This window comes from Octopus sinensis, linkage group LG15 (assembly GCF_006345805.1).
Source record: "Octopus sinensis linkage group LG15, ASM634580v1, whole genome shotgun sequence".
NCBI lineage: Eukaryota > Metazoa > Mollusca > Cephalopoda > Octopoda > Octopodidae > Octopus > Octopus sinensis.
Window position 1 is genome coordinate 55,038,128 of NC_043011.1, and position 24,530 is coordinate 55,062,657.

At 34.1% G+C, this 24,530-nt stretch overlaps 1 protein-coding gene across 2 annotated transcripts in view; it reads left to right on the forward strand.

Moving 5' to 3' along the window:
- Positions 1 to 24,530, forward strand: part of LOC115219766 (tropomodulin-2) — a 59,924-nt gene that overhangs the window by 14,152 nt on the left and 21,242 nt on the right. The window contains exons 1-2 of one of the 2 annotated variants that reach the window (XM_029790015.2): positions 16,841 to 17,336; positions 23,565 to 23,714. In XM_029790015.2, the coding sequence (XP_029645875.1) occupies positions 17,334 to 17,336; positions 23,565 to 23,714 (153 nt within the window). In that variant the 5' untranslated portion in view covers positions 16,841 to 17,333. Of the gene's footprint in view, positions 1 to 16,840; positions 17,337 to 23,564; positions 23,715 to 24,530 lie in introns of those variants that run through there. The other variant, XM_029790016.2, reaches the window with a different exon arrangement.

Genomic DNA, 24,530 nt, shown 5'->3' on the forward strand with positions numbered 1-24,530 from the left:
GTTTCATGGTAATGGTCTCTTTTATATGAAAATGCTATTTCTGTTGCTCCATTGCCTTGTTTAGTCTGCGTTTGTTTATTTAGGCCAGAATCAGTTTTCTTTTTCTTTTTTTCTTTTTTTTAATGTTTGGAAAATTCAGTTTGCAGAATTATATTGCTCATGTAACAACATATCTTCATGGCTGAAATCTAGTTTTTCTGCCGCTTTAGATTTAGATTTTACTTGTTTGAAATTTCATTCAAGTTCTTGGGAGATACGGTCTTAATTTATTACCTTTGATATAGGTGTAGTCAGCAAGCATTTTCGTCATCATCAACAACATTGACAAAGTGCTTAATGGTTTTTCATCCAGTTTTATATTCCGAGTTCAAATTCCACTAAGGTTGATTTTGCCTTTTCATCCTTTTGGGTTGATAAAATAAGTATCAGTTGAGCTCTGGGGTCAACGTAATCAACTTACTCCCTCCCTTAGAACTGATGGCCTTATGCCAAAATTTGAAACTATTATTATTATTATTATTATCATTGCCTTTGCACAGCTTCTAACACTGGAGATGAGCAGCACAAATTAGAGCCTCTCTTTCCGGTTTTAAATCACTTTTAGTCATCCACAGCCATTTTTTTCTCTGTCTGTCTTTTCTTCAACATCCCTATGAAATTGACCATGCATTCTTTTCTTTACTCACCTATTTTCAGTTTCATTTGTTTTCAATTTCTTGTATAGTGCTTTATCTTTGCAATCTTACATCCTACACAAGCCTGACCTTCCTACTTGTAATAATAGTGGTTCTGTGGCATTTTTTACAAACCGTGCTATGTTTTCTTCTGCTCTCATGCTGTGTTCACATCCAATAAGTCCTCTTCCCCCACTTTTTCTTGGTACATACAGTCTGTTTGTGTCACTTTTTGGGTGGAGTGACCCATATCTAGTTAGCAACTTCCTTGTCTTTCTGAGTTCAAATTCCACCAAGGTCAACTTTGCCTTTCATCCTTTCAAGGTTGATAAGTTAAGTACCCATGAAACACTGGGTTGATGTAATCAATTAGTTCCTCCCCCAAAATTTCAGGCCTTGTGCCTATAATAGAAAGAATTATTATTATTATTCACTGCACATTATGAATATAAAATACTGATTGTTTTTTAAGATGAATCTTAAATCTCAAACCTTTACAAAAGGTCTTAGACAAAAAGTACCATCCTAAGAATATGATCTGCTCCAAGGAGGTTGATTTGTGGAGCATTTGTATGTATATCCGTCTTCGTGCCTAACTATTCCAGTTAGTATGATGATAAGTCTCTTTTGGGGATTGAATCTAAATGCTCTGATGGTAACTGGTAAAACTTTCACTTTTACTGCTGGCAATTTCTTAAATTACTTTATTAAATGCTTTAGAAAATTTTAATTCATTTCTCTGATTTCTGTTTTCATATCATATTAGTGTGACAGATAAAACAGTAAAAAAGAAAGCAAGAACTAGGCCAATGTAACTGAGAACTGCTGAGAGAGAAATGGGAGAAAAATGAAGTCCCTTTGCTTCAAGTGATATTGTAGGTAGTAAGAGTAGTAGTAGTTGGTACAGTGGTGTGTAGTAAAAGTCTTAGAGAATCAAATCCCTAACTCAAGTTCAAATCCTAGGTGGGTCATTTCATGCACTTTTTGAATGCTTATGAGAAGTGAATCAATATCACTGCTTCCCATGTTTCTTCTGTACAGCTGAAGCTTAATCCTTTTCTTATTTTGATGAGACCTTTGGAGATATGCTGTGCTTGAGAAGACCCGGCAAGCCAAGTGAGACCATATCCGTGGCCTATGCCAGTGCTGTATAACCAGCCCATTTAAGAGTACCTTTCAATCATTGGTCAATAAACTATACTTGCAAAGATCTATCGAGGCAAAAGAAATCGCTGTCGTAGCTGATGACAGTACCGCCTGATTGGCACCCATGCCAGTGGAACGTTAAAAGCACCATTCGAGTGTGATCATTGCCAGGGCTGCTGACTGACTAGCAGCTCAGGTGATCATGTAGTGTATAAAACCAATTAGCTATGTTTTCATATCTTATGACAGAATTTGATGTGGGTTTAGTTTTTAAGTATGAGTTATTTGGAAGGACCATAATTTGTCTTCTGTTAGGATTTTAGTTGTTGATCTCAGTGGTTCCCAAACTTTTTCAGGTTGCCACCCCTTTGACACTCTGGCTACACTCTTAGCGCCCCCACCCCAACCAACCGTCACAATCATAGACCTCTTTCTGAAGCAAATTCAAAGCAACTGTATTTCACAAATAAAACTTAACCATTATTTTATTCTTTTTACATGAATCACTACCCCATTATTGCCACACTTTTCTTCAGTGCCCCCTTGGAAATTTCCACCACCCCCAAGGGGCAATACTGTCCACTTTGGGAACCACTGTTCTATCTTGTAAAAATATAAAAAAGTTATTTATTTTTCATTTATCTCTTTTTTATATATTTCTTAATAAAATTCCAGTGCAGGCAATTTTGGAAAAGTTAGAATATTTTCTGACTTTTCAAAGTATTTTGTTTCTATGTATAGTGTGAAATTGTTTTCCCAGCTTCATTTTGGTAAGAGATTACTTCTAGTTGGCTGTTATTCTGAATATTTTTTCCACCCACTTACATTTCAAATGTAGTATAAGTTTCTCCCTTGTTTTGCCATTATTAAATTGTATTTTGGGTGTATCCTAAGTACTGTGACCTTATTTATCATAGAATCTCTTTCCTTTTCCTCACATGTTTGTTTGTCAAGAGAGCTGGAATACTTGTATTCTTTAATAAGCTCGTATCTAGGCTGTCTCTCTTGTAGATTTCTCCTTACATTCATTAACTTCCTGTATTTTTTAACATATCTCAGTTTTAATATGCATATTTCAATATAGATATGAGGCTAATGCTGTTTCGCAGCTCTCCTTGAAAAATGCATTCTTTTAAAAATCTTTTTCCGGATTCCTACATTTTAGATGTCAGAGCTTACGAATATGCAAAAAAAAAAAAAAGATTTTTAACCCCACCACCACCATTCCCCCTCCTGTTTAAAGTTTTGAACTTTTTCGAAATTTTTTTCCCCTATGTTTTTAGATGTCAGAAATTCTGAATATACAAGAAATTATGTTTTCAACATTTTAAATTCAATAAGCTTATAGACATGTGTATAAAGAGATTAGATAGATGTGTCTTCCCAGGGCTAAAAACAACAGTAACACTGTCTTCTATAGGACCACCACATTTAGTTGACAAATATATTTTATGAATAAACGGACAGGGATAAAAAGATAGACAGATAACTAAATAAATGGATGAAAAGTTCAAAATCGAAAATTGGGGGAGGGAGTGAAATTTGAGCCCCTTATTAAACTTTATAACATTAATTATTAAACATTGTTTGTTTCTCATGAAATGGTGTATATTTAATTTGCATTAATTTATTATTCACAATTATTTAAGGCAAACAAGTAAAATGCAAATTCTTTTCACTTTAATGGATGATGATGATAATCTCCAACATCTAAAACGTAGGAATCTTTAAAACTTTTTTCAAAAAAGGCATTTTTCAAGGAGAGGTGTGAAACTGCATTTGCCCTATATATGTGTATGTGTGTGAAGGCACATGGCTCAGTGGTTAGTGTCGAGCTTATGATCATGAGGTTGTGAGGTCAAATCCCGGACCGGGCTGCGTGTTGTGTTCTTGAGCAAGACACTTTATTTCACGTTGCTCCAGTTCACTCAGCTGTAGAAATGAGTTGCGGTGTCACAGGTGCCAAGCTGTATCGGCCTTTGCCTTTCCCTTGGATAACATTGGTGGCGTGGAGAGGGGAGGCCGGTATGCATGGATGACTGCTGGTCTTCCATAAACAACCTTGCGCAGATTTGTGCCTGGGAGAGTAACTTTCTCGGTGCAATCCCATGAGTAGTCATGACCGAAGGGGGTCTCAGCATATATATATATATTATTGTTTATGTATATGTATTGGGCCATCCCATAAATAATGTGGGTTTTATTGAACTAAAAGTTTGAGGGGAACTAGATAAACTACCTGCAACAACTTGCAATAAAAGCAGGTTGTAATTTTACCTTGTTCTTATTGTTAGTGCAAATTTTGAAGAGTGCAGTTCGATTTTAAGTTATTTTTTCAAAGCTGTAATGGAAGTGACAAAGGAACATATTCACCATATTTTGCTTTATGAGTTCAATAAAGGTGACAACTAACAGAAAGTGCAAGGAATATTAATGCGTGGTGAAGCACAACCTTCGAACTTTAGGTCTCACCGAGGCAATGACTAGTGACCGAGACCTTTGGAAGTATGCTGTGCGTGAGAAGACCCAGCAGGACGAGACCACAAGCCGTGGCCTTTACCTGGGATGTAGCCAGTCCATTTATGCATACCTTTTCTTCTTGGGACACAAAACTCTGCTTGTGAAAACCTGTTGAGGCAAGTGAAATTGAAATTGATCAAATGGAAATTGTAGTTGTGATAAATTTCGAGAAGCTATCAATTTTGATTGAAATTTTAATTTTTGGCCCTGAATATGCTTAAAACTTTGTAAAACTCATTTCATGAATAGCAGCAACAAGTCACAATGGAAAAGGACATTTATCATCTAAACATGTTGTGCAGCTACTTCAAGTTAAATAGTTAAGATTGTTTTTAGAATATAAAGTGTTTTTGTTTATTTTAAGGTAAAAGTAAAATCCAAACTTTGGGATATGTTTATTTATGAAAAAAAGTTTCAAAATATAGGAAAAGCAAAAATAACAAACACTGCCTTTTGTATAATATTCAAAACAGATGTTAAATATTGATGATGAAAATATTTGCCAAACACAGTTAGTGAAGAATTCTGTGTATTTAGCTCCCAAATTTACTCCTCTTTCTACTTGTATGGATAGTAAGATGTTAAAATTCCTGAGCCCTTCCCTACTGAAGCTGCTATTATTATCAGTTTTTGATGCCTGCTGGACACTCTCACTGCATTTGTAGACATTAAATAAATAGTTGAAATAATTAAATAGAATAATGTTAAGAGTTCTGACTACAGTTGTTGCTTTAACAGTTGTTATTTAAGTGGAAATGTTAAAGGTGGATGGCTAGGTTATTATGTCTAGTTTGAAACATTACTTATTGTGGAATATGTTATCATTTAGAAGGGAATAAAGAGTAAAGAATAATGAAATGTTGTGTGGAGTCAGCAGTATTAAGGAATGTGTATTCTTTTGAATGTTTTAAAGGGGGAGGAAGTGCTCCAGATTTGAGGTTTGGCATAAATGGAGTAAGATTAATGGCAGTTGATGTTCAGTTTAAATCATTGGAGGTTAATTTATGTAGAGATGTGGCCAGGAAGGGAATGAAGCTCTTGAGAAGGAACATTGCTTAGTAAAATGTTTTGTATGGTGGTCAGGAATTGAAACAATTTAGGAGTGGGGAGGAAAAGTGGGTTTAGAGACTATTGTAATGTTGGTAGAAGAGATAATGAACACAGCCTAACGGTGGTGGTTGTTGTCATGGATGTTTATTTTCTGTTCACTTCTGATGAGGTAGACCTGTGGTCAAAAGATTTTCTATTCATGAACATCCCATGTTTTATGTATATTCAGGTCTACGTTGTCTAATGTGTCATTCTCTTTTTAAGTTGATGGGATGTATCATCGAGAAGATTTAGCTTCTGTTTCTAGCAAGTCAAACATAAACACAAGTAGTTGTTCAGAGATGAAATATTTTCAGTTTCTGATAGGAAGGCCAGCCTTTACACTGAGGTTGCATGAAAAGTTATTGGAGATCTTTGAAGTAAAAAAAACCAAACAATTGTCTGTGTGGTATGAAGCTTACTTCCCAACCACGTGGTTCCCTGCTCAGTCCCACTGTATGGCACCTTGGACAAACATCTTTTACTATAGCCTTGGCCTGACCAAAGCCTTGTCAGTGGATTTGGCTGACAGAAACTGAAAGAAGCCTGTCGTGTGTGTGTCTTTGTGTCTGTGTTTGTCCCTTACTACTACTTGACAACTAGTGTTGGTGTGTTTACATCCCCATAACTTAACAGCTCTGCAAAGGAGACCAAGAGAATAAGCACCAAACTTTAAAAAATAAGTACTGGGATTAATTCACTCGATTAAAATCATTCAAGGCAGTGCTCCAGTATGGCCACCATCTAATAACTGAAACAAGTAAAACAAAGATATTTTTTACCTTTCAGTTTTGTCTGGAGGAACAGATTAAAAAAATATTTTGTTGTTGGTTTAGTCTAGATGAAAACGCTGGGCCGTTGACCTTCACAGTCCCTTTGAGACATGAAGGATAATAGATATTGGGGAGAAGGAAGGGCTTTAGTAAAATGATTTGTGCTAGGGTTGGCTATCACGCAACACATACACTCACATATACATCATTATTACAATAAAAACCAGGACAGATGCAAGGATTAAGAAAAAAAGAAAACAACCCATTTGTTTCATGTTTATTTGTTCAAATTTCACCAATGTTAGCCCTTCATTCTGGTAGAAAGACTGTAGTAGTAGTATAGTATTTTAAACTAGTTTGATCATTATTTAATGAAATATTTCTTTTCTCCTTCGTCAGTTATCATCATTATCATCATGTCCATTTTTTAATGCTTGCTAGAGTTGGACATGTCTTCTTCAGCACAGTTGTCTTGCTATTTGTTGTAGTTCTGTTGTCATCTCCTTTTTGAGGTTTAGCCTCTTTTGAAACCCTCCTTCACTGCTGTTTCCTTTATCTTCCATGGTCTTACTCTTCTGCAGGATCCTTCTACTCAGAGCTTCCATAGAAATGGATTCCATAACCTAATGTTGTTGGAACACTGCTTTGTTTTTGTTGTTTAGATTTATCCCTAGGTTAGCTTTGACTGAGCAAGCCTTTGATCAAAAGCACTCCAGCTTTGACCATCTCCTATATGTTTTCTTGCTTACTAGGACCTTATTCTTTGCTAAGTTAACCTTAAGGCCCTTAGATTCCAGGTGATGGGCCCCTACCTGTACACCAAATTTTTCATTGTACTCATGCTTAACTCTCACCTTACTGATAGTGTCTTTGTACATGGCCTGTACAGCTTTCACCAGCCATTCATCTATCCCTAGCCACTTCAGAGCCTACCGTATCACACAGCAGGGCACTTTATCAAAGGCTTTCTCTAGATCAACAAATGCCAGGTATAATGGTTTATTCTTAGCTAAGTACTTTTCTTGCAGTTGCTTCACTATGGAAATAGTATCAGTAGTGCTTCTTCCTCAGACAAAGCTGAACTGCATTTCATCTAACTTAATTCTGCTCTTAATTAATTGGGCTTCTTCTGTAATTTTCATCTCTATTAGTTTTGCATTACCCTTACACTTCTTGCAGCTAACACTTATGAGAGTACCCCAGTTACTGGGTAATGCACCTTTCTGAATGACCTTATTAACTATGCAGCTGACTATCCCATATCCTACCTTACCAGATATTTTGAGCATCTCAGCTGTGATTCCGAATGGACCAGGGGCTTTCCTGGTTCCCATGTTTTTAATTGCTTTATGTATAATTATATATTTATGTGTGTATGCTTATCAAATAACTTGTAAACAATTGCTGCTTTATACTGTAAAGGTCATTGTCTTTCTATAGACTGTTGTTTTTGGTTTTTTTAATTTTTGATATTATAAGCTGTGATGCCCATATGGGTACATTTCTTTGCATAAAATGGCTCTCACATTAAATGTTTTAAGTTTAATCTTTACTACAGGAATTATGTTGTATTGTTAGACAAAGAATATTATTTGGTTTCACTGCATGAAATTAAGTGGAAAAAAACTTTTAAGGATATTCAACAAGCAGACTTGTTAAACCCTGGGACCAAGATTTTGTTATGCTTAAAATGGAACCGTCATCGTCATCACTAATGATGGTGTGTATCTTTCTGTGTCTGCTTAATTTGGCTTACTTCTCACATTTGCCTTTAAATGTTTCTAGTCACAGTTCTTCATCAGTATGCATTACCCATTGGCATCACATTAAGATGAAGAAAAAACTTGTGTAGTTTTCCCCCACTGCATCTATTGGTGTCTTCACAGCCTGTCATTTTCTCAACTCAGTTTTATTTAGCTTTTTTTGTCACATACATTTCCCAACCAATGCACCATATTCCACCTGTTACTCCTCACCTTCTCATTCCACTGCCATGTGGCAATGGTTCTTACTTATGCCTTTGTTTTCAAACTCTTCCTACTCTCTAACTGTAGCCATTAGTCTTGATACCAATGAACAATTTCTATGTATTATGGCCCAATATTTCACTGCTGGCTGTTGAGCTGTCATTTGTAATCTTTATTATAATCTACATGTTGTAAAGATTCTTTTTTATTGTACATTGTATAATTAATAGGACACAACATGTTATTTATACACAAACTTAGTAAAATTAAGAAAAGGTATTGATTCTTCTGCAAATGGTGATTGAAGGAAAAAGTGAAAAAATAAAAAAAATGGAAGGAAGATTATCACAAAATTGGATCAGACAAATTAAAAATGATTGAATACAAGAAGTCAATTGCTGCACGGAAGGTGTTTATAAGCCATTTAAGAAACACACAAAAACCGTTAGATTCACTTCAACATTTAAATTTAATTTGTCAAAATATTTTCGTCGCTTTGAGACCGCGACCTGTTCACTGACAAAACAGCATGAAGTTTTGTCAGTGAACAGGTCGCGGTCTCAAAGTTGAAGTGAATCTAACGGTTTTTGTGTGTTTCTTAAATGGCTTATAAACACCTTCCGTGCTGCAATTGTTTTCGTTCCAGCACACGATCTCAGATCAAGTCACTCGCTATGCAAGTACATCTCCGTAAATACAAGAAGTGTTTTCCCAATAGAAAGCAGTTTATGCTACAAATATCTTCAATATGACAGGTATTATATATCTAATGAATGATCTAATGATAAAATCGACAAAGACAACTTCCTTTCTGTAATGTTAGGAAGATGTATGCTAATGTCAGAGATGAAGATGAGCTTGACACTTTCGTGATAAACAATGACTACATGGTCTACTCACTAAGTATCCGAACTGTTGCTAAAGCATGCAGAGTGAAATCACTTGCTACAGATTGACCTTGAACTCTGCTGCACATGCACACTTCTTAACATTCTAGCTCACTTCTGCTGTTTACAGAAGTGCTTGGAAGTAACGTGTGTAGTGTGTGTTCATCGCGTTGACCATGGCATAGAAAGTTGAGCAGTGAATCTGCATCAAATTTTGACAAAAGCTTGGTGATACCTGCTTAGAAGCTGACAAAAAATTTTCAAAAAGTTCTCACTGTTCTTGACACAATAAAGATTTTGTTCAACTGAAACCCGAGTGTCTTTTTGGTCAGCTGAAAGCAGGTTTTGGCTCAAACTTGGCAGACACGCATCTCATACCCAAGTCTCCAGTGATAATGAACTGAACTGAACCATAGCTAATCTGCACATCCTCTGATAACTCACAGATGGTGATTTGACGGTTTCCCCTCACAGCTGCATGCACATCTGTGATGGGTTTTTTTAAAGTTCTGCTGGTTGTGTGTCTCCCAGAATATTTGTCAATATCGACATTTTTGCAACCATCTTGGAAATGTCTAAATCACTCATATGCTTGTGTGCAGCTCATACACTCCTCTCCATACACTTTCTGCAACTTTGCATTGGCTTCTGAGCAGGTGTCACCATGACAACTTGCTCTGTCTTAGTCAGTGCAATGACCACACGTTACTTTGAAGCACTGTGGAAGTGAGCTTGGGTGTTAAAACTTAGTGCACATGCACAGCAGAGGTCAAAGTCAGTCTGTGCCAAACGACTTCACTCTGCATGCTTTAGCTTCGTTGCTATAGCAACAGTCTGGTTACTTATTGATTAGACCTCGTATTTCAAGCAACTGATCAAGAAATGTCAGGGATTTTCCTATTGTTCAACTCCAACAATCATTTACTGCTCTGTTATCCTATAATATAATATTCTGAAATGAATCATAAGCCTGCTAAGAGTAAATAGCATGAGACAGTATATTGCTATTGATGAAACATTAAGATCAATTTTTCAAGAAGACAGAATACAAGGATTTTAATCAAATTCAGTATATTAATGAAGCTTGTTTTATGAGGAAAAGTAAAGAAGGCAGAGAGAGAGAGAGAGAGAGAGAAAAATTGTAAAACATTTGATGTGTCTGTCTATCATTTTTGTCAACCACCTATTTTCAGAAATGCCACTACATAGTCCTTTCTCCTAATGGTACAAGGGTCTGAAATTTGTGTTGGGGATGGGGGGGGGTAGTCAGTTGCATTGACCCCAGTACTCAGCTGGTACTTATTTCATCAATCCTGAAAGGGTTGATGAAATAAGGCAAGGTCGACTTTGGTGGAATTTGAACTCAGAGCACAAGGAAAGACAAAATGCCACTAAATGTTTTGCCCGATGTGCCACCGGCTCATTGCCTTAAATATGTCACTACATAATGATATATAGATCTGTTTGTTCAGTCATAGCATTGTATCCCATCAAATTGCTCAAGACATCAAGAAAAGCCTTGATGCTAGAAATAGCATCCAAACCTCCCTCAGAATCACATCCTGCTATCTTTAAAAAAAAAAAAAAAGAATGTTTTAGAGAATTTACTCCTGAACATACAAAGAATCAAGCTGGTGAAGAGGCTAAACAACAGCAAGAATAATTAAACAGCTTATCAATTTCTAATTAATTTGGTGATCCACCAAGTTGAAATCTCTCTCTCACTTTTTCTGATACCAGAAGAGAACAAACAGTAAAGATGGTTTAACACCTTGCCCAGGTTATACATAACACCACACTACTATTTGTACACGAAGTTAACTCATTTAATGGACTTAAATATTATGAAGTTGACTTTTATTTATGCTGGACGGTATAATGCTTACTTTTTCTGTATAAATTTACTAAAACCATTAAATGTTTAACTACTTTTTTGAGGTCTGACATACATGCTGGTAATCACAGTCCAAGCCATATTTTACATACTTTACTCGGTTGAGTAAAGTGTCATCCAAGCTGGTGTTTATTGGTAATTAAACTAAATTTGCAACACCTGTGTGTATTCATCAGCTTTGTTTTGTCGATAATTCTTATCAACAACTTTTCCTGTGATCGTGGTTTGGAGAAGACATATAGCAAGCAGTATGCTAAAGATTGGACATAATTTCTTGTGGGCAAGGAATGTAAAATAAAGTTTATTATAAACAAGATTATCCACCATCTTTCCAACAACAGCCTTAGGCACCTTTTTGAATTCCATATGACAAACACTCGCAGACACGCTTATAAAATCAAAAATCAACACGGCACCCATGACTTTCAGAAAAATTTTTTCACGCTCAGAATTGCTGAAACATGGAATAAACTACCTGCATCAGTTGTTAGCTGTTGAGACACTACATCCTTCAAAACTTCCATGCTTCCTGAAATCTGCAAACATTTCACCTGATGGCTTTTTTTTCCTTAGCTGTAGTGCACCTGAGCACTCTATACAACAATTCACTTCATTATCTCATGCTCACAATTTGTAAAATAATGTTTCAGTTATTTCCAGTTATGCAGAGACACACAAACACACAGTCTCATACAGTTACGTACACATACAAACACACACAATCTCATACAGTTACATGCATGCACAAACACTTAAACACAGTCGATTTTATTTATATAGACAACACAAACACTTTGTAATTTAAAAACTTTTAATGTGATACATGTTAAACTGAAATTACTTTTATTTAATGAAAATTTAATGAAATCTAATCATAAATAAGTGAAAATATGCTAAATACAACTAAATTGAAAACCTTTTTTCCCTGGCCATATCAGCAATTCTGAAAACTTTTGGATGCGAATTTTACATGAGTAGAAGCCTTTTTTTTAACAATTTTTATCTTGAAAATCACCTGTGTAAATTACACAGGTCCACAATTTAAATGGGTCTTTACAGTAATTCTAATAATCCTTTATATTTGCTGTGAATGCTAAGAGTAGCATAGAGATAGGCAATTCCTTTGATGTCCAGCTGAATCTAGGCAGTGACCACTAAGTGTTTTTTTAATGAGGTTTTTAAGTAAATTGGCACTGTTGTAGATGCATGATTTGTCACTTATTATATTGAATCAATTCTGGTGATAAGCTGTCTGTGAGGTTGAGAAAGCCAGTAATTTTAAACAAGGATTATCACTTTGGTAATACCTTAAACCTAAGAAAGAGATTATATATTTTTCATTAAGTAAACTTCAAATATTTTTACAAACAAGTAGAAGGAAATTTATTATGATTTAAAAAAAATAGTCAGGCTGCTAGTTTAAGTGATTTCAAAATGCGAAATTCAATTTTTTTTTTGTATTTGTTTTCATTTAAACATCTTCCTTAGTAATGAATTTTTAAAATTCTTCATAATGGGATGGTCACTATGATGTGGTAAGTTCCCAGTGGATTGGTTTAACCTTTTGTTTATGTTAGCAATGTTTTTAAGAAAACTGAGCATCACAACTTCTTTCCACCCTTTTCTATAAAATCTGTAAGAAATTATTATTTTCTAATATAATATATTGCTATATGTTGTTACATACAAGCATCAGTCAATGGCAATCTTCAGATAGAATTTCTTCTCTCTCTCTCCTCTTTCCTGCTATAGCTCTCTATCAGACGCATGCCCAACATTGCTAAGCTTATTGGAAGAGATCTTCTTTCATTTTAGAGCCAAAAACATTTCGACTCTTGCTTTCTGACCTTATGAAAATTGCAACTTTGATCACTTATGCTTTATTTTTACATTTGGAAAAGTACATACTAACTGCCATTCTTATTAGGACCTACCCTCTTCACTCTATGGAAGAAAATTTAAGTAATATTCTATTTGCTTAGAGAACCTTTTCTCATAGAAACTCATTAATCTTAGGTTCACTCAGGAACTCAGTTGTTCTTTTCTCTAAGTATTAAAATAGATGTTGCCCCACATAATACATACATTATATTTAGTTTCTACATAAAGCGTTTGTTTGTATCTCTCGACCCACTTCATCACCATTGCTTTGCTTCTCTGTAAATACTTACAAAAACCATGTGTACATTATATCTGCAGCAAGGCTATTTTGTCTTCACACTTGTTAACCAGTAATCTTCTTTTCTGCTGTCAATCTATAGAAGTTCAAAGATAGTGTGTCCTCTTTCAAGGATATTAATGATAAGTTGTATATATTGTGTATTAAGTGACTGGGGAAGATTGGTATATTAACTCTTAGTTGAATAAGAAATAATTACATAGCTAGAATTCTGGCTCATGAATAAATTTTATGAATGAAATATAAAAAAGAGTCTATTCTGAAATTCACTTTCATCATTTGAAAAAAATCAGATCTAATATCACTAGACTTTTATTTATTATTCTATTAATGTATATGTAATTTATATTTTTTTGAATGAAAATTTTTTAAATACCCTTATAATTTTTGGATGCAGGATAGCTGTGAGAAGAGTCTAGAAAGTTGGGTAATTACTATTAGAAGACGAGGAGACAAAAAAGTTAGCGACAAGTACACTCGAAACTTGCATCTTATTCACTGTACCACTAAGCCAATATATACACAGACAAGTTGCACAACTGACTTCAACAGTGACACACTCACGCACACATATATACACGTGCACACAGATGAATGGCATGTGTGGATTTGCTGTTCACTGACAAAACTTGGTGCTGCAGTACTTTAGCGAGGTTTTGTCAGTGAACAGGTCGCAGTTTCAAAGCACACAAACGAAATTTTAATGTTGAAGTGAAACTAGTACTACTTAAATACAGGTTTTACATACAAAACATTTTAAATGTACATTGTGTGGACATGTAATGACACCCTAACCCTAAAACTAGCCCTAACCTTAACCCTAAAAGCTAACCCTAAAATTAACCCTCCCCTTCATATCATTACGTAGATGCATCGGGACCTCTGTATTTAAGTAATGCCATGAAACTAATAGTTTCTGTGTGTTCTTGAATGGCTTACAAACACCTATGCTACAATTGTTTTTGTTTCAGCACATGATCTCCGATCATGTCACTTGCTATGCAAGTACATCTCTACAATTTTTTAAAATCACTGTGGATAAATGCCAGCAATGACCTTCTCAGGTTCTCCAATATTTTAATTTCTAAACAGTAACAATTGGGGACAGGGAGTGGGGTTGCAAAAATTTCATAATTTCTCAAATTTTCTTTTTTATAGCATATAAATGGGGAAAACATATTAAAAAAAAAACATTAATACATGCGAGAATGGTAAAGAAACAAGGAATGTTGTCTTTGGATATCTTAGAAACAAGTCAAATTCCCCTTAAATCACTTTTCCCTCTGAAAATATTAACAATTTAAAAGAAAAAATTTACCAAAAATGCCCTTCCCATAGTTTTGAAGTGCAAAAAAACATTGGTCAAAATATATCCAGAGTGGGATGATGGAGGGGGTGTAAAAAAAAAGAGTTTTACAAAACATGCAGTCATTTCGAAGAATGTGGTTTCAAAATAAATGAGGAAAATCCTTGAACAAATTTTCCCTTCAAATTTGTTTATAATCATAGTCAATGCTGTTTGAAAGGGATTTGTTTCACCTTTCATCAAAAGATACCCATCTTCCCGAAAGTTATGAGGAGGAAAAAGTCAGATCATGTGAATTTTCTAAAACTCCTCTCTCCACCCTCTCGGAAAAATTCTTTCTCATAAATCCCTATATACTCTGAAACCACAACATCTAAGTGGTATTTAAAGAAAATTTTGTTAAAAGTTATCCATATTTCTGGATGTCATGAAGCAAAAAAATCAGGGGTATATGCATCTGTAGTAATGCCCTTTTATTTATATGATTTTTTTCATTTCATATTTATTTCATTCATTGTTTGCAATGTTCTCCCCCCCCCCTCTCTCTCTCTTACACACACACTGCAAAGCTTACAGAAGGGCTGCTGAATTGTAATCTCTATGTTGCTTTGAGGGGAAGGTAAAACTTGACAAATTGCTTCTCCCTCTGTTGTTGGACTACAGTGATTGTTTAAAAGAGAGAGATTATGACTGTGATAAAGTAATGAAAGCAGTATTTATTAAGCATGTGAGCACTATTATACAAAGAAATAATCAGACGTAAAATATAAAAATTATTAGAATTGGGAATCAAATCTGAAAATATTATCAAGGAGCTCACAGAAAACCACCTGGATGGCAGTCTTTCTGCTAGAAATATTAATCAGAAGATAGTGTTTGAAATTCTGTTATTAGTGAGAGTTTGAATGTGTATAATATATATATATATATGTGTGTGTGTGTGTGTGTAATTTCTTCATCTTCATCACACACTTAGCTTAATACCATTTTCTAACAAATGGTATAGTTTCATGGTTTCCCATTTACTTCACTCCAAAATATAAACCTAACACAAAGCCATAAATTTTGGTATGAAATATAACTGGTTTGATGAAGCCCCAGTATTTGATTGATAATTGTTATATTAATTCTCGAGGGTTGAAAAATGAAGTAATTTCTCATAGGGTTTTAAGTTAGGCTGTAACTAAATACCACCAGGCATTTAATCTGTCAGTTTATATCTGCCATTCATTGCCCTACATTCTGAGTTGATCTCTAAGCATTTATGTTTCCAAATATTTATTGTTCATTGGGTTTTATTTTGTGACCACTAGAGTCAATGAAATCAAACCGATTCTTTCATGATATAAGTGGAACTTTAATTTCATGTCTTCATGATTCTACTGTTAGTCTTTTCATCTTTGACTTTAAACAATGGCACTTAACTGAATATATTTTTATTCATCCTGTGCCGGTTGCACGTAAAAAGCACCATCTGTATGCAGCCAATGCCAGCACCACCTTGACTGGCTTCCGTGCCGGTGGCACATAAACAGCACCAACCGATTGTGGCTATTGCCAGCCTACCCTGGCACCTAAAAAGCACCATCTGTATGTGGCCGATGCCAGCACCACCTTGACTGGCTTCCGTGTCGGTGGCACGTAAAAAGCACCAACCGTTTGTGGCCATTACCAGCCTCACCTGGAATGTAAAAAGCACCCACTACACTCACAGAGTGGTTGGCATTAGGAAAGGCATCCAGCTATAGAAACACTGCCAGATCAGACTGGAGCCTGGTGCAGCCTCCTGGCTTCCCAGACCCCGGGTCGAACCGTCCAACCCATGCTAGCATGGAAAACGCACGTTCAAAGATGATGATGATGCTGATTCATAAGTTTATCAAAAGAGGGGTTGCCAGTAATGTCGTTCTTCTTGCCTCTACATCATTTATGGTTAATATTAAGTAATGCAAATTAGTAATATACAAGCAAGTCTTTTATAAAACAAGCACACATAAAAGTTCTGTACAGTTCAAGAGAGAGACTTATTGACTTTTTGTTTTTAATTAAAATTCCTTTATAACTGTTAACAATAAATTCTGTTCCTTTCAATTAAATTTAATTGAATTATGTGTGTGTTGGGTGGGGGGTGAAGTATAGAATTGGGAATAGAAAGTAATGAATGGAAAATAGAGCAGAAGTTATTCCTATATATTTCTAAATGTATATCTTTCTTGGGATACAGTTTCATCTCTACTTTATATCTCAATATTTGTAGAGATGCTTAGTAAACAGCTCTCTTACTGAAATAGATTTCAGTACTGTATGTATTTATATCTTCTGCTCTTATCATGCATTGCCTGTGAAGAGATACGTAGTTGCAGTGAGCGACTGACTACCTCAGTCTTTCACTTCACCTGTTCTTTATCGCTTCTCCTCCTACTTCTTACCTTTCCCCTCTCCCTCTTTTTCGTTATATGTTGAAAGTTTGGAAGCCATTCTTCCTCAACTGCAAAGTCAACTCCAGCCAAATTCAGAAGCTGGCTATCCAGGCTGTTGTGTCATTGTCAGTGATATTTTCAGTGAAAAGTTGGTCCAGCTTTTTTTTGTCTGCTTTATGAAGTTGTTCCACTGTTAAAAGACCAAACGGATAACAAGCTAGAATATCACTCGTTTAAATTGCTTTGACTAATTATCTGAAATAACTCCCAGAACTATCTTTTCAACATTTCTCAGCCTACTTTGTAACACTACAGTTTTGGATAGCCAGTTTCTGAATATTTAACCTCCTCAACTCAGTAAATACAGTTTGGAATAAGCTCCGTATTGTCAGCACCACACATCTAAAAATAACTCCTTTTGAATTGTATCAAGTGATAGCACCTTGCATTACTGAAAAGGGGATAGGAATCTGTAACCATGGTATGTTGGAATCTCTCTTATTACTTATAATATTCTTCACTAACTATACCCAAACTTTTGGTATATGAGATATATTTTTATTTTGTGATTTGGATTTTTAGTAATTTAGTTTTTTTTAAATGTTCTTATTTATTATTACTCATATATAAATAAATCTGTGGAAGGTATTCACTTTCTCTGTGCAGAACAAGTTTCAAATTACCTGCGTTTACTACTTACTTGTTCTTACCTTCTGATGGGATTTTAGATCGCATCAAAAATGTCTATAGTAATTCTCATATTCTTCTTAAATTTATTTTTAAAAATGCTGCATTGTTTGTATTTGTTAAACAAAGGGGAAATGGATTAAGAACTCAATATCTATTTCTATATAGTAATCTTTGTATAACTGTAAAGGGATAATTAAAACACTAACCCAATTAAGCTGAGAATATGTTACAAAGTAGAAATTACAATATTGACCTGTCTAGCATAACTACTGAAATGTTGATTCTTTTAACGATAACACTTTAATCAAACTAATTTAAAAGTTATGCCATCAGTGTTTATACAGTCAATTAATGGTTTCAGTTAACATATCTGGAATGCACTGAACAGATCTAATCTATGAGGGAAGTTTATTTCTGCTATTGAAGTTGTGTGTATGACTAAGTTTTATATCTAATAAAAGTATTTCAGCTTTTTCGTTACACATTTACATCACATTACAGGTTAATTTTTTACCTGTAAATGAATTTCTTTCTCGACTGGAGATATGAAAATAGAAAAGAAAGCCACATTCATTATAGATTTTTCACTTGCCAATAAATTTTTCTCATTGAATTTATATACTTATAAATACATTACAATGCTGTGCCTACTTTCTAAACATTTACCAGACTCCACCCTGTATATTGCTATTCATGTAACTTCAACCAGTGTTGAATGAGAATGCTATTATAATGCTACATTTATATCGAAATAATAAAATAACTAATTCACTGAAACTGACTTTAGACAGAACTCACAAAATCAGTAACAGCTGTGGGAATTTTTGTTTTTAATATTCATAAAAAAAAAACTGGAAATAAAAATTGTATTGTATGTAAGGAAAGTCAGCTTTGTAAAGCTTCTCTCTGCAGCTATATAGTAATTGAACTGAGCGTTTACAAACTAACAACTCATCGGGGTTTGAGTGCTTCATTGTGTACTCTAGTAGTGAGCTCTACTCACCTGTTGTATCTATTTATGGCTAAGTGAACTAGACTATTCGAAGTTTGTCATCATGGGTATGGACATAACACTGTACCAGTGTCATAATATCAAAACACATATCTCATCTGATATCTAGTTATTCCCCCAAACTACCAACTTAGCCAACTGTAATTCTTGTTACATATAATTCATTTAGTTTTTACATATCTGCTTCAAATTCAACAGATAGCCATGAATTTCTACATTCTTATCGATATGCACTATAATGTAATGAAACCTAATTTATTAAGGAATATCTAGAGAAACTCCCATTAATAGTATAGATAATCTTGTATTGCTACTAAATTGATTGTTATTTCCTCTTTACAAATTTATATACAAATGTGCACACACACACACACTACAATGCCTTTGCACATAAACTGTACCTTTTTGTTTACATTAAAAGATTTTATTTTTATTTAACTAAGTTTCATATATTTCCGTGAATTCAGTTAAATGACTTCTGTTTTCATTGATTAATATTGATTAAGTTTCTGTGGAATGTAATGCAGTCACTAGATATTATGATACTTAAACAAGAATCCAGACATCTAACTCTAAACATATTGATTTTATTATTCTACTATTTACTTCATATCATAACATTCAATATCCATTTGAGTAAGCCTGTATTTTGTTAAACATCTGCTCTTCTGCATTCATAAACCAACTTAACAGCACTCAAAACTAACAAATACCAGCCTCTTTCCTTGTCCCCTCAAAACAAACTTTACTGAAATTTTTATTCCCTTCTCTTTTTTATTAATGAGCTAAGAGCATAGAGTTTTTATCGTGTAATTCTTCTCATTTCATCTTGATGTTGAACAAGTTTAAAGACTTTTAAACCATCTTACAATTATTAAACATGGTTATTTCTCCAGCTCTGATCAATTTTTACAATCCTGTTGTGAATTGAAGGCCTTCCCTTTTGAGAAACATTAGATTAACTCATACTCACTACAGACCAACTTTATAAACTTTTTTCAACAAGGCAATTTTCAGTATTCTTTGAAAAAAGTATAAATTGATATTTTTCTTTGTTTTTTTTATATTTAATTGAAAACTGAAGTTAATAATAAAAAAAAACTGGCTTGAATGTTTTCTTATATATGTAACGTGTTGAGGTTTTAACAGGGGGGTCTTTCATTCTATTTTATACTGGTATATGTCAGTGCCACAGAATAGAAAAGAGTATTTCATAAAGTATATATGATCTACAAATAAAGTACATATTAATGTTGTTCCTCTCAATATATTTGCTGTTCTTTATAAGTTATCAGTTGATCATAATGTAAAACATTGTGATCTTTAAAGAAGGTTGAATATAATTAAATATTAACATTTTAGTGAAGAAATATTTTCTAAAAGGTTTTTTAATAGCTATCATTATTAATATAGATCACTTTGATATTATGGTTATACTGTAACCTTTATACATTTTATTTCAATAGCATATTTTTGTTTGTTACCTTGATATATTCTTGCCATCTGTTTGTAGAACAGTTATAGAGTTCCAGTTATTTCTTTTGAGTAAATAAGTCACTGGTGCAACAAGTCTTGTTAGTGTTTCTAATATTTTGTTCTTATGATTATTTTATTTTTTATTTATATTTATAATTTTGTTGTTACCATCTTAACATTTAATTAGTGAAATCCATTTGTTTTATAGTCTTTTATTTCTTTTACTGATTTTCATAATTTGGCTGAGGCTATGCTGGAGTACTTGCCCTCAAAGATCTTTTTTTCTTTTTTTGTTTGTTTTTGGTCATATCACCCCCTAGTACTTACTTCACTCTAGTGTTTAGTTTGTCAAATATGATTTTAACATAAAGAGTACACACACACATTTATGCAATAGGCTTCCACACAGTTTCTATCTAGCAACTTCCACTCAGAAGGAATTAGTCAACTCAAGACTACAGTTGGAGACACAGAGAAATTTGCAGTGCCTCTGCCCATAGTCAATAGAATTCATATAGTCAAAACAATTTGTTTTTTAGTGAGTAGTTTGTTTATGTTTGTGTTTTATAATGAAATAACAGTTGAGTAGTTAATATGGCTAACTTGAAAATAATAAATACAAGCCCAATCACTAATATTACAAAGGCCTAGCAAGGGATGTTACTCTACCATCTCCAATTACCACTGCTAAAAATACATAACATTACTTGAGTAGATAAGATAGGCAATGGTCTACTTGTAGAGTACTTGCTGTAGTATCTTGTTACGAATGCAAAGCAATACTGCCACAGGGAAGTAAGTAATTAAAATGGTTGATTTAAAAAACGATCCTAAGTTACACTGAATTGTTTTTCTCTTACTGTTACATGCTTTATGCTAGAGTAAATCAAGAATTTTTGGAGATAATTATTTTTAACATGATAGCTTTTCCTCCTACTGAACTGTGAAGTGGGTGTGGCACCTATTTCCAGCCAAGGCTTACAGGCAAACAGACTGATGTGCCATGTTTTGTAAGTGCAATACAAAAACATATAATGCCTTGAAGCTAGTGTACATATATATAAGCATTGTGTAGAGGTGCAAGCATGGCTGTGTGGTAAGAAGTTTACTTCTTGATCGAATGGTTGCAGGCTCAATCCCATTAGGTGGCATTGCAGGCAAGTGTCTTCTACTATATAGCCTTGGGCTGACCTAAACTTCATGAGTGGATTTGATAGATGGAAATTGAAAGAAGCACTGTGTGCATGTGTGTGTATATATATATATATATATATATATATATATATATGTATGTATATATATATATATATATATATTAACAATTGAGGATAAAATCTTTAAAAGAAATTATCAGTAGTCAGCGTGAAAAACCTCGTAAGAGAAAAAATCCGTAAATTCTTCCTCTTTGAAAATATTCATTTATATTTAAATTATATATATATATATAATATATATATATATATGTGTGTGTGTGTGTGTGTGTTTGCTTTTATGTTCAATTATAATAAAGAGTAAATTAATGTATGTAAAGAGTTGCTCCATACTTTTGTAGAGTATAGATTTATTATTCCTTAACAAGAATAATGTATATGTTCTATTTTGAAGAAATATATAGCAGCTGAAATGTCTAGCAAATTATGTTTGCAGGGTAATTACATATCAAAACAGAAAACTGGAAAAATTTGATATATTTTGGATTTCATGTTCCTTCATCTCATGAACTACAGATAGGAAATTCCATACATTTTTTTCCACATGTATAACTTTGTAACTCCTATCCTAGAATGAAATACTTGTAACATGGAAGTTAAAATATACCAAATTTTTCCAGTCTTTAGTTTTTATATGTAATGTCTTAAATTTAGATATTCGCGAAACATGACTTTTGAAGAATACAATATATAAGAAATCTTTTAATATTTATCTTTGGCAATAATATACTTGAAACGTCATCTGCTTGAATATCATCCCCGTGATTTGTTTTAGAGACAAAATACCTTTGTTTAATATTTTTATCTGTTGGTTCCTTTATGCCTTTTGATAGATTCAGCTTAGATATTATAGAAATTATCTCAAATCATACATTCAGTAGGCTTAACTTTTAAAAGCCATCATGAGTTAAGATGAATGAAAGCTATTAATCCTTACTGAATTCATATCTAATGTCAACTTATCTGAAATTAAAACCTCTATTTTATAACTACGACTGAACACAAGCGTTGAATGGCTGCTGTCATAAAACAGATGTGGCTGTTAGCCAAGTAAAGATGAGCTTGCTGCATTCTTTTAATTTAGGAAGAGCAAGCAGTTCTCCTGTATCTGGGGACTGTGGCAAAAGAGTTGTGTGATGGATAAGGTCAAAAGGACTGAAGAGTAATAAGTTTCCTCTTCAGCCAAGCATTTATCGACTTTTTCAAGCTCCACTTGGAAAGGAAGATGAGACTGAGAGGAGTATGGCAGTGGTGAAAAAGGGAAGCATGAATGGGTCTACCCTCAGCTTGTCCCTTTAGGTCAGAGAACTATATAGTTGGAAGAGAGCACTTACTCTTGATGGTCAAAGTAATTCTAGATTTATGGGGTTCTTTGATTGGCCCTAGATGGATGGATGGATGTCCTCCTGTATCAAAAGGATGATATTGTCTTTAAAACATGTATGATATACTAAAGTATACCAAATATAGTTTTTATTTCATTCAGTGTTTTTGTAATTCAGTTTCTACATAAACTCCCATACTTTATGTAACTTGCCTTTGTAATGTCCCCTATGATTTTTATGACATTAAAAACCATTAAACCTATGACAAATAAAAGAAATTATTATTAAGTATGCTAATTTACATAGCAGAGATATTATGAGGTTTGGTGATAAAAGCCTCCTCAAATGTCAAGAACCATAATGTAGAGTAGCACTTTCCTGCAAGTTGATATTGTGTGTCGTACTTCCAGTATCTTTCAACCTCACATTATAATTTGGGCATTGTGCCAAGTGCATCAATTACCACAGGAACCATCTTCATCCTTGTGTTCTGTTCTATCCTTCTGGCAAGGTTCTAATTTTCATCCTTCTGGTTGGGTCCTACTTTTCTCAGTTTCCTTGATATTCATGCTGCTCTTGAAAGTGATTGCAAAGTCAATAATCTTACGCTGCTTCTTCTTTCTGTCTTCTACAATCATTAATGCTATCCTCGCTTCACCAATATATTATTATTATTATTATTTTTTTATTGTTGTTATTATTATTGTTATTGTTATTGTTATTATTATTGTAATTATTATTATTATTATTATAGTGAGCTGGCAGAATCATCAGCATGCCAGACCAAACCTTTGTCTGTCTTTATGTTCTAAGTTAAAATGCCACTGGGATTGACTTTGCCTTTCATCCCTTTGGAGTTGATAAAATAAGTACCAGTTGAGTACTGGCATTGATGTAATTGACTGTACTCCTCACCTAAAATGTCAGGCCTTGTGCCTAGAGTAGAAAGCATTATTACGATTGTTGTTGTCATTATTATTGCTTTTCTGTTTCAGGTTGCAGCAACAAAAGCAGCCGACATGTATAATTCTCTTGCTTCAAAGGATGACAAGGATGAAGACTTTGACTGGGATCGGTTAGATGAACTTCTCAAGACACTTAGTGCAGATGAAGTTGAGGAGCTTAATGGAGATTTTGATCCAGATGTAAGTATTTTTCTCTTCTACTTTCGCTTTTCACCAAATATTCAAAATTGCTAACTGATTCTTGCCAAAATTTTACAACACTTTATTCCTTTTGTATTTATTCACATTACTTTCTGTTTCCTTTTGAGAAGAAGAACGGCTGTAGTTGTTACCTATTCAACCTTTCATAGAGGGGAGATAGGTTTACTATGATTAATATTTGGTTAGATTTTTTTTTGGTAATTAGTCGGGCTGGAGGGAAAGCAAAGGAAGAAAAGAATTGAGTAAATGAGTTCTGAAAAAGTTAGAATTGTATGAGACATGCAGAATCTTTACAGTTGAATTGGGTGGGTTTAGATAGGGTTTGGATGTATATATTCAACATTTTTAAAGGAATGAAGATCTTTATATTAAGTGGGAAAGATTGGAAGGTTGCAACTGATCAGTTGGTGTTTGTGAATAACTTTTTGGAAGCATAACCAGTTTTTTTATGTGTTATGGAATTACCATCTTAGATTTAAATATGCTTTAGTGTTCTTGTTTCTTGGCCTCAAGACATTCCTGACTGCGCAGATCCTTGAGCAAAACTGTTCCAGCTGTAACTTCATGTCTGTTTATCAGGAATTCATCATCATCATCGTTTAACGTCCGTTTTCCATGCTAGCATGGGTTGGACGGTTTGACCGGGGTCTGGGAAGCCAGGAGGCTGCGCCAGGCTCCAGTCTGATCTGGCAGTGTTTCTACAGCTGGATGCTCTTCCTAATGCCAACTACTCCGTGAGTGTAATGAGTGCTTTTTACGTGCCACTGGCTCAGGGGCCATTGGAGGCTGACAAAC